The sequence below is a fragment of the Phascolarctos cinereus genome, unplaced genomic scaffold (genome assembly GCF_003287225.1).
Source record: "Phascolarctos cinereus isolate Bilbo 61053 unplaced genomic scaffold, phaCin_HiC Scaffold_2;HRSCAF=192, whole genome shotgun sequence".
Classification (NCBI taxonomy): domain Eukaryota; kingdom Metazoa; phylum Chordata; class Mammalia; order Diprotodontia; family Phascolarctidae; genus Phascolarctos; species Phascolarctos cinereus.
In genome coordinates, this window is record NW_027555625.1 from 59533928 (window position 1) to 59545336 (window position 11409).

Genomic DNA, 11409 nt, shown 5'->3' on the forward strand with positions numbered 1-11409 from the left:
CCTGGCTTGCTTCAGGACCCAACTCAAATCGCATGTCCTCTGGAAAGCTGCACCTCATTCTCCTCAGCTTCTAAAGCCCTCCCTACTTAAATTCCCTTCCATCTACTTTCTCTATATCTTGTAAGTACCTAGTTCTTCATGTGTCATCTCCTCCATTAGGAAGTAAGCTTCTTTAGGACTTGGCCTAAAGGCCAGTTTTCCATTTTTGTATTCCCATTCCTTTTTTTTGGCTAGGCAATGGGGTTAAGTGACTTGCCCAGGGTCACACAGCTAGTAAGTGACAAATGTCGGAGGCCAGATTTGAACTCAGATCCTCCTGTCTCCATTACTTTTCACAGTACCTGGCACACAGTAAGTATTTAATAAATACCTGGTGACTTGACTTGACTCAGGGACTTCTCAATTTCAATGCTGACCTAGTACTTCCTGTTTCTGCTCCTCTTGCCTCTACCTGACACCAGTTACAGGAGCCAACATGCTTATAGGAGAAAGAAGGTTAGATTTGCAGTGAAGAGCAGTGCAGTGGAAAGAAATAAGCTCTATAGTTAGAGGACCTGTGTTCAAATCCCACTTCTGGTGCTACTGTGTGACCTTAGGATAATTACTTAACCTTCCTTGGACTCAGTCTTCTCATCTGTGAAATGAGGAGATTAAGCTAAATGGCCCATGAGTTCTCTTCCAATTTTGAATCTATGATGATAGTGTGTGTGTGTGTGTGTGTGTGTGTGTGTGTGTGTGTGTGAGAGAGAGAGAGAGAGAGAGAGAGAGAGAGAGGAGAGAGAGAGAGAGAGAGAGAGAGAGAGGCAGACAGACAGACACTTGGATTTGTAAATGGCAGAGCTGGGATTCTGAATGACTTTAGACAACTCAATGGAGCACACCCTCAGTTAGCTACTCTGGAGAAGGATGGGCCCTTTAGCATCCATATGTTGCCCTAGGTATATAGCAAGCTCTGGGGACTTAAAAGTAGGAGAAAGGGAAAGACTCTTCAGTTTTATCCGTCTCCCCACAAGTGTTTGCCTTTCCTAGAAAGTGATCAGTGCTCCTTTCATTTTCCTCCTTCAGGAATGTCCGTTTGTTTTCCACTCCCTCCCTTCTCATTTTAACAGGTTATCTCACAAAAATGCCCCAAAAGCTTCCAATTGAAAAAATTCCCCGCTACATTAAGAGCAAGTCCTAGGACAGCTGGGTGGTGCAGTGGATAGAGCACCAGCCCTAGAGTCAGGAGGATCTGAATTCAAATCTGGCCACAGGCACTTACTAGCTGTGTGACCCTTGACCAGTCATTTAACCCTGATTCTTCCCCCACCAAAAAGAGCCAGTCTTTGGGGTGGGGAGGGAGGCGTTGGGGGGTCATTTTCCCTTCTTCCCTATGACTGGCTGTTATTTCTTTATTGCTATTATTTCTCCCTCACTGATGTTCTTGGAGGGTCACAGCTTTACCGCAGAAGCAGCCCCCTCTCTTTTCCTCCTCACTATTGCCTCTTTACTGGGTACCATCTGTGGTTTGTTGAACGTCAACCACCAGACTTTTCCTCTCCTCGCTTTTTTCCCTTATATTTCTTCCAAAAATCTAGAGGATGTTTTTGCTCTCAACTGCTTTCTGTATGTAGTCTAGCAAGCCCCCCAACTCCTGAGATGCTCACTCACAGCCCTCAGCAGGGTACAGTGAGGTTGGTCCGCCCAAGGCGTTTGCCCAAAGGGCCACAAGGGGGCGCCCTGATTCTCCTTTTGCTGGGCTCCATCTCCTGTCTCTCCTAGCAACAGTGGCCAGGGCTGCTGTTGCCAGGCGTGTTGGCTATGGGGAGAGAGGTGCTGAGGATGGACTCCAGCCTCCTTGTCCCCACCCCCACCCAGCAATGACCTGAGTACACAATGGGTCCTCCATGCTCTCATGCAGCAGAAAAGGAGAGATGCCCTTCAAGTGATCTGAAATCGTGGGAAAGAGTGTCAGGACAGGAGAGAAAAGAGCAGGGAATATGCTAGATTCTGTGACAGAGGCTGTACGGATGTCAGGATTGTTAGAGGTGAAGATGGAATGGGGGGACAGGGACTTCATGGGGTAGCATGGTACAGTGGCAACGGGACTGGGGGGGGGAGAATCAGAAGATGTGGGTTTGAAATCCAGCTGTTACCCAAGCAAGTCACTTTATTTCTCTCAGTAGGAGGAAGGGAAGGAAAAAAGAGAGGGAATGAGGAAGGAGAGGAAAGGAGGAAGGAAGAAAGGAATGAAGGAAGAAAAGCCAGTGAGGGAGGGTAAGGAAGGAAAGAAAAGGAGAGAAAGGAGGAAGGAAAGAAGAGAGGGAAGAGAATGAAAAGGAGGGAGGGAAAGAGAGAAGGAGGAAAGAAATAAAAGGGAAGAGGAAGGAGAAGGGAAGAAAGAGAAGGAGGGAAATAGAGGCAGGAAGGAAGGAAAGAGAAAGTAAAAGGAAAGGAGGGAGGTAAGGAGAGCGGGAGTAAGGAAAGAAAAGGAAAGAAAGGAGGAAGGAAAGAGGAAGGGAAAGAGAGAGGCAGGAAAGAAGAAAGGAAGGAAAAAGAATGGAAGAAGAAAGGGAGAAAGAGACAGGAAAAAGAAAAGATGGAGGAAGAAAAGAAAGCAGGGAAGGAGAGAGGGAGGGAGGGAGGAGAAAAGCACTTATTAATTTCTATGAGGCTGGGCTCAATTTTCTCCCTCTAAGATGAGGGGTTTGCATTCAATGATGTCTAAGGTTCCTTCCTGCTCCAGGTCTGTGACTGCTAGGGAACGAGGGAGAAGGAATTGAGAGGCTCTAAGGCTGGGAGGCAGAAACCCAGGCTCATAAAGGCTTGATAAATCCTTGTGGACTGACTGGCTGATAGAATAGTTTTTATCTGACCGCAGGCTGAACATGGGGCAGTTCACACACACACCGTCTGGTATCCCCAGGGAAAGCAAGGCTGCAAAAGTCTTCAGGGGAAGCCAAGAATGCCCTGTTCCTGGATTCCTTCTCCCGGTAGAGGCTTGATGCTCTGTTTATATATAATTCTATGCTTAAACTCAGTGCTTGGGTCAGAGACCTGTAGTCCCAATGATTCCAAAGGTGGGAACACCATGGCCTGTTCTCATTCTTGGGAAGAGCCCCATGGGTGGGTGTGGGGGTGCGCTATGACTCCCTCTGTTTTTCAGTGCCATGAAGCTAGCGTATCTATCTACCGAAGCATGGACAACCAAAACCTCTCCCATTGGACTGTGGTATCAGTGGCCTCCATGCTAACCTGCTGCCTCATTTATTCCCTGACAGGTAAAGGCCCACCTGAAGTTGGAGAAGCAGACCATTTCTCCATCAACCTTTGATACTGGGGAGGGGGTCCTGAGGGCTACAGAGTGGGGGAAATTACAAGCATACAATTTACTGACGTAGTAAAGCTGGAATCCTGCTGCTGAAGATGTCGGGACCCAAACTCAGGTCTTGTCTGTTCAAGACCCTCAAACTACTCCTTAGAATCTCTGCTACCTCCTGCCCACGTAGCAGTGGCCGAACCACTCCATCAGGCCTGCCAGTCGTCCTCTGGATGCAGTAACTCAGGCTCCCTTAAGCTATGGTCTCTGAGAGGTCTTCCATGTGGGTCAGCCTGGCACCTTTACATATATCTACTTTGTCTCCCCACTTTTGAATCTTAGAAGGCCCCCTGACTCCCACTCTTCCCTCCTCTTAACCCACTTTCTATCTCCTTATTAAGTTAACAACTGTGAATGTGTCTGTTCTGAGGCTCAGAAACTTTAATTTCAGTAGAGACGCTTCTGAGCTCCCATTAGACCTTGTGACTTAGAAAAATATCTTCCAAGATGTTAAGGGATTTATCTGAGCCTGTGGGGCAACCAGGTCCTATCTGTGGATTCTAAGCCGAAGTGAGGTAAGATTTCTCTAATCCTTCCTGATTTGAAATCCCTTGAACCTTTGCAGGGCTCTATGGCTTTCTGACTTTTGGAGATAATGTTTCTGCTGATGTGCTGATGTCCTACCCAAGCAATGACACCGTGGTCATCATTGCCCGCTTCCTCTTTGGTGTCTCGATTGTGACCGTCTACCCGATTGCGCTCCTCCTGGGCAGGTGAAAGAGTTTGTCAGTTACTTGGATTAGTGTCCTAGACCGTTCCTGTGGTGGAAGAGAGCCCCCATATTCCAGCTGAGGGACAGGAAGGACCCATCTCTATGCCCTGGGACCCGGCTGCTCAGGGCAGCCTGCTCTGGATTATTAGTTTAAAGAATTTCAGCCAAAAAATATTTATTGAACACCTACTGTGTGCACTTATAACCTTTATCACAGAGCTTAATGATGAATTATGTGTTCAAATCTGTCTGCAATCGAAAGGACAGTTGAATCCTGGCTCTGTTTTACATCAGTCATTCTACCTTAGCCAAGATACTGACTGTCCATTCTTTTAAGTCTTCTTTATAAAGCACACACTGGGTATAGCTAAGGTAGACCTAAAGTTAAGATCTGATGTAGTTCCTACTCTCATGCAGCTTAGTCTGGTTCGGGGTAAAATGTGTGTGTAGAGGCACCTGGTGGCAGTGCAATGGTTAGAGCTTCAGACCTGGAGTCGGGAAGACTTGAATTCTAATCCAGCCTCAGACACGTACTAGCTGTGTGACCCTGGACAAGTCACTTAACCTCCGCCTGCCTCAGTTTCCTCATCTGTAAACTGAAGATAGTAATAGCACCTCCCTCCTAGGTTTGTTGTAAGGATCAAATAAGGTAACATTTGTAAAGCACTTACACAGTGCCTGGCACATAGTAGGTGCTGTATAAATGGTAGCTGTAATGATGATGATGATTGGGAATAATAGGATATGGGTTTGAATCATGGCTCTGACATATACTAGCTGTGTGACTTTGGGCAAATCACTTTAACTTTCTGAGCTATATAAGTTTCCTCACATGTAAAGTGCAGGCTTGGATGAGACAACCTCTAAGATTTGGGGCTGGAAGAGACCCCCAATACTATACCACCAAACGCAACTCTAATATATCATAAAATTATGTAGAGACATGAGGAAGCTATGAGTCAATTCAAATGTTTATTCACTGGTTCTCTAGGCATGGATCCATCTTGTTGAAAAAAACAAAAACAAAAAAATGGCATCCGAGGGGGAGAGGTGGTGCCTAGCTGGGGCATTAGAAAAGGTTTCTTGGAAAAGGTGGCATTTGAGCTGCGCTTCAAGGGATGCGTAGGAATTCAGGGGCAAAGAAGAGAGAAGGAGGGCATTCCAGGCATACGGGCAGGATCGGTAAAGGCTAAAAGGTTGGAAAATCGCAAGCCATATGTGAGGAGGCGATTGAGATTCGCTTAAATGTAGAATATGAGGAGAAAAGAATAATAGGAGAGTCTCTCTTGACCTTGGCTTTCCTGTCTGTAAAATGGGGTTAATAATTCTTGCCATCCTATATCCTGGGGTTTCTGTGGGGCAAGTTTGTAACTTTAAAGCAGTAAATCATTGTGGGCTATTAGTATTTCCCTGGTCTCATTTCCCCAATGAAGCTTAATCTCCTTAAGATCACGAATTATTGTGTTTATTTTTCTATCCCCCCAAAGCACCTAGCATGGTAAGCTGGTGTCCATTGTAGCTTCCTTATAAATATTTGGCCTTTGTTCAATTCAGAGTACTTGTTTGGAGATCTTAAAATCAATCTAGAATTTATTAAGTGACTTTTATGTGCCAGGCAAGTGCAAAAAAAAAAAATCCAACGATTCCTGCTCCCAATATGTGTATGAAGTCTATACAGAGACAGAGTAAATACAAAATAAAATATAGGATCATTGATTTAGAGCCAGGAGGATCAGCTTCCTCATTTTACAGGAAACAAAGCTAATCAATGTCAGAGGTAGGATTTGAACTCAGGTCTTCCTGACATCAAGTCCACCTCCTTATTCCCAACACCACAGTGCCTAAATCTGAGGTAATTAGGGAAGGAGGGCACTGGCAAATGCTAGGGCTACCTGAGAGGAAAGGAATGGCATAGAAGTCCCTTAGGAGTCTGTGTGAAAAGAAACCTATCTCATGAAAAAGGGATAAGCCAACAAAGGTTGCCAAAGGTTGGTGCCATCCAAGGAATGGGATGCTTCATTAGATTTGATTATTAGATTGTGAGCTTCTCAAGAGCAGGGATTCTTTTGCCTTTCTTTGCATCTCCATCACTTAGTGCAATCCCAGGCACATGATAAATGTTTATTGACTGACTTTTCCCAGGTCAGTGATCCAGGACTTCTGGCTGAGCTGCTCCAGTGTCTGGGGCTGTGGAAGATGGGCAGACCCTTCAGGAACCTGGGTCCGAGTGCTGCTGACAGGCTTGTGGGTAGCCACCACTCTTCTGTTAGCTCTGCTTGTCCCAGACATTGGGGAAGTCATTATGGTCACTGGGGGCATCAGTGCCTTCTTCATCTTCATCTTCCCAGGTGAACATCTCCTCTTTCCAAAGGCTTTTTCTGTAGTCTTGCTTTGCTTCTGAAGACTCAGGTCTCTGGGGGACGAGGGGAGGACACCCTAGGCTGACTTCAAGGACTCCATTAGGAACTGGAGAATCTTTCTCAAAGCCAAACAATGTCCAGCTCCTGCCAGCTACTTCTCCAAGTCATGTCAAGGCTTCCAACTTAAACTTAAAGCTTCATTGAGGGAACTGGAAGACTTCCTAAGAAAACCTTCCTTGTCATCAATGATAAAATGATTGTAATAAAGGTTCCTGGAGCCACGGCTGATTTTCCCCATAATCCATCAGCACAGAGAATAAAGAGTTATGGACTTCTTAATGTATATTGATGGTAAATCAATAGAGGCCAAATGCTTTTAGTAAATATGAAATGTAATTTAAGACACTGAATTGGAGAAGTCTGCTACTATATATCATCATTAAACATAGAAACAGATACTATGACACGTTTTGGGCTTAGCTAGCAAACTGGATAGAGCCCCAAATTAGAGAAACATCCTAAAGAAATAGCAGTTACCATAGGGTCTCAGAACTGGAAGGGACCCCATGCCTGTCTCCCAAGCCCAAGATCACATTAGCCCATGAGCCTCAGAAGAGGTAGGAGGCTTAGTACAAGACCTTGAATATAGTAGGTCCTTGGTGAAAGTACTTGGCATTTAAACCCCTTTACAATCCGGTTCCAAACTATCTTTCCACACTGATTTAGCATAACTTCCCCTTTGTAGATCTCCATTCCACCCAAACCTGTCTACTTTCTGATGGCCTTGAAGGATATCCTATCTGTACCCTCTACACTTTCACGCAGAATGCTTTTCCCAGGGGGTAACAGAAAGCAGTCAGATGGCTTCTGAGTAGACTGCTAGAAAGGATTGTGAGAGAAAAAGAATCAGAATAGGAAAGGGAATCAGGAAGTCGGAAGTGTCTGGCAACGAAATTTGGCCTTTTATTATGCACTCACCATCTGCGGGTGGTAGCTGGAGATTGCTTTTGGATTTTAACTAGTTGTTTAAAGTAACCTTACTCCTCTAAGCATTTTGTGTTTCTGTGATTCCTAAATTTAGACACACTAATTTGGGCTCTTGAAACAAGATTAATTAGCTTCAGTATTAAGGCCTCAGAATCATAGAATTATAAAGCTAGGAGGGAACTTGGAGATGGTTTAGTCCAATTTCCTGGCTTGAAAGAGGAGGGAGGTTGAGATCTGGAGAGGGTGGTGAAGGTCACAGTGGAGGGTGGTAGATGGTAGACCTGGCATTAGGGTGAAAAAGCCCACTCTGAGAAGTCTCATGGAGTATTTAAGGATCTGACATCTGCCCCCCATGTTTGCGTTTTGTTGGCAGGGCTGTGTCTCATTTGTGCAGTGGACATAGAGAACCTGGGCCCAAGGATCAGGTGAGCTTCACTCAGTGGAGTAAGTGTGCCCTCCTCCACTGTCATGACTTTATCTTAGATCTTAGGGATCCTAGCATCTAAACCCTCTCTTTTTATAGATTAGGACACTCAGGGCAATGACTTGCTCCTCTTGTTTTTACTGACAGGCATTCACCCATGCCATGGCCCACACCTGGAGTGCATTCTCTTCTCAGGTGAACAATCCTTCTCTTTCAAAGCTTAGCTTACCTGTCATCTCCTCCATAAAGCTTTCCCTCCTCCCCACCCCCCAACCAAATCTCTCTCCTTCAGATTTTTCTAGTGCATCTTGCTGGCGTTTCTTTTTACCTCATTTTATACTATTTTGTATTCTATGTATCTGTGTACATATGGTATAGGTTGATAGCTTTAGAGCTGGAAGGGACCGTAGAAGCTATGGCATTCAAGACCTTCCCTTTACTGGTAAGGAAACTGAGGCTGAGAAAGGTGAATCAAATGACTTGCTCAAGGTCACCCAGCTAGTAAGCATCAGGATTCGAATTCAGATCTCAAGCCCAGCACATTACCCATTTCACTAGCCTCTAAGAGTGTGTCCCCTAATAGCGTAGAAGCCCCTTGAGGAAAGGAATTGTTTTACATCTTCATATTTCCTGCCATTCCAAGCACAGATAGTAAACATCCAATAAGGGCTTGAAATGGGTTGTGCAGCGTGCACGTGAGAGATGGCGCAGGCTTCAACCTTGTACCACAGGAGACCCTGAGGCCCCGCCTTCTTCAATCACAGGAAACCTGGCTTATCTGGTCTAAAAAAAAGGGCCTGCAAAAAGCCAGATCTAGGCTTGTTGGAAGGAAGACCCTCCTCAGCATTAGAGCTGCCCCCAAGGTAGAAGGGGCTTCTTCAGGGGGTTGCGGGTTTCCTCGTCAATGGGGGCCTTTAGGCAAAGTACACTGTGCAGTCAGGAGGACCTGAATTGAAATCCAGCATCAGACACTGATTAACTGGGTGACCCCGGGTAAGTCACTTCACCCTGTTTGCCTCAGTTTCCTCATCTGTAAAAGTGAGCTGGAGAAGGAAGTGGCAAACCAATCCAGTATCTTGGCCAAGAAAACCCCAAATGGGGTCACAAAGACTCAAACCTGACTGAAATGACTCAACAATACACACACCTGTCCGGTACCTTGATCTCGTAGGGGGTGGATGAGACGCCTCTGAGCTCCTTCCTGTTCTGAAATTCTATGGATTGGCCCTTAGAACCTGTTGTCAGCAGTTTGGGCAGGAACTTTTCTTTCTAAAGAGGTGATTGGGGGCAGCTAGGTGGTGCAGTGGATAGAGCACTGGCCCTGAAGTCAGGAGGACTTGAGTTCAAATCCTGCCTCGGACCAAACAGTTAACACTTACTAGCTGTGTGACCCTGGGCAAGTCACTTAACCCCAATTGCCTAAAAACAAAAAACAACAATAAAGAGGTAATCTGAGTATGGCTTCCTTCTAGATTGTAGAAAATGCCTCCTGGTCTGTTTTGGGATTGGGCTGGGTGTTTGTGTGGGATTAACCTCCCCCCTTAACCCCTTAATCCCTTTGAACAGATCACTGCCTACAGAGAAAAGCTGAAAAATCTTCCTCCCTCCTTTTCTTCCTCCTCCTCCTCCTCCTCTTTCTTCATTGCTTTGCCTCTCAAAGACTCTTTCATTTAAAATGGAAAGAACACCTCCTTGGGAATCCAGGAACCTGGGTTTGAGGCCTGACTCCATTGACTACTTATATTTCCTTAGTTAAGCCACCAGGCAACCTTTCTGACTCTCAGTTTCCTCATCTGTAAAATAAGGCAGTTGGGCGAGAGTCCACCCCCTACAAGAACAAGCATGCCGTCTGCAAGGTACCTGACAGGTGTGTGTATTGTTGACATCCTATGAGGCTGTGAGGTTTGTTGTTTTGTTTTGTTTTGTTTTGTTTTGCTTAGGCAATTGGGGTTATATGACTTGCCCAGGGTCATGCAGCTAGTAAGTGTCAAGTGTCTGCAGCCGGATTTAAACTCAGGTCCTCCTGACTCCAAGACCAGTGCTCTATCCACTGTGCCACCTAGTTTCCCCTAGAGGTTTTTCTTCTACCAGGTTTTCATGATGCTTTTTTTTTTAAATTAAATTTTGTGCACCCAGCACATAAATATTATGGCATCATAGATCTAGGGATGGAGGGGACCTCAGAGGTCATCTCCCCATTGTATTGTTGAAGAAACTGAGGCCAGAGGATGCAAGTGATTTTCCCCAAATTGAACAGGTAGTGAGCATTAAAAGCAGGATTTGAACTCAGGTCTTCTGACTTCTAGGCCAATATTTTTCTCACTGTACCACTCCACCTTTCCAAGGAAACCTGAATCTGACAAGCAGGCTAGTGTTGCCTATTACTGCTATTATTAGCAGTTCCTCCTCTGAAAGAATGTTACATGTAGCAGATCATCTAGTCCTACTTCATTTTGAGGAAACTGAGGCACAGAGAAAGAAAGTACTTGCTTAAGGACCCGCAAGAGCAAGGAATTCAAATACAGATCCTGACTCCAAATCCAGGCTCTTTCCACGTCTTCCTGTTCTCCCTCTCACTAGAGTCGGAGCAGAGAAAAAGAAATGGAGCTGAGCTCCAAACCAATTTCTCCCCTCCCTCACCTTTGATAGTTGCTTTGGTGATTTTGTGAAGAAAAAAAAAATAAGGCTAAAGGCCTGAGTTCTTATTGCCTGCAATTTAATTTTTCATAGACCTGATGCTCTCATAACTACGAGTGCTTGAGAGATGTCTGCATTCATTCCCCATGCATTAAAGTGATTTTTTTCAGCCCCTCTTGTTTCTATGAAAATGTCAAGAAAGAACTTAATGGTTATTTTTTCTTTATTTTCCTTCCTCAATTCCCCAGGTCCTGCTTGATCTTCTGGGGTGTGGTCTCCATCTTGGCCGGAGCCTTTATCTTTGGGCAGAGTACCAGCTCAGCCATCTTAGATCTGTTCTGAGGGTCTGTTCTGCATCAGATCTGAGTCTTGAGCTGGATATGAACGTGGAGTCAGGAAAAAGCTGAGCAGAAAGGATCCCTCTTGGACAATTCAAGAAGCTATGGACACTTGCTGAGACTGACCAGACCCTGGGTACCTTCTCATGTGTTCACTTTGCTTAGAGTGTGTTGTGTGGGTGTGCACATGTGTGTGTGTGTGTGTGTATATGCATACATATATACATATATAAATATATCTAATTCTATGGTTTCTAGATCCACTCCCCACCCCCCACCCCCGCATGGAACACCTGACATTCATATGGCTGTCTTCTGGTTTTCTCCTTAAGCAGAAAGATGCCCCTGGGCTACCCCACTTTTTACCTTGGCAGAGCTTCCCATAGCACTGACTGACCTGTAACCTTAGTTACAGTGAAACACTATATGAGAAGGTAGCTAGTATTAGTTTTGTGAGCACCTTTTTATATAAAAAGGTATTTTATATATATATACATATATATATATGTATATATATGTATATATATATGTATATATATATGAAAATACACACACACACACACACACATATATATACATACCCTAACCATATG

General features: G+C 45.0%; 1 protein-coding gene across 1 annotated transcript in view; it reads left to right on the forward strand.

The window, feature by feature from the left end:
• The window catches only part of SLC38A8 (solute carrier family 38 member 8), a 28928-nt gene extending 17764 nt beyond the window's left edge, over positions 1–11164 (forward strand). Inside the window, exons 6-10 of the mRNA XM_020989475.2 lie at positions 3146–3260; positions 3924–4071; positions 6213–6418; positions 7791–7842; positions 10727–11164. Coding sequence (XP_020845134.1) covers positions 3146–3260; positions 3924–4071; positions 6213–6418; positions 7791–7842; positions 10727–10820 — 615 coding nt within the window. The 3' untranslated portion in view covers positions 10821–11164. The remainder of the gene's footprint in view (positions 1–3145; positions 3261–3923; positions 4072–6212; positions 6419–7790; positions 7843–10726) is intronic.
• The last annotated feature ends 245 nt before the right edge of the window (positions 11165–11409 follow it).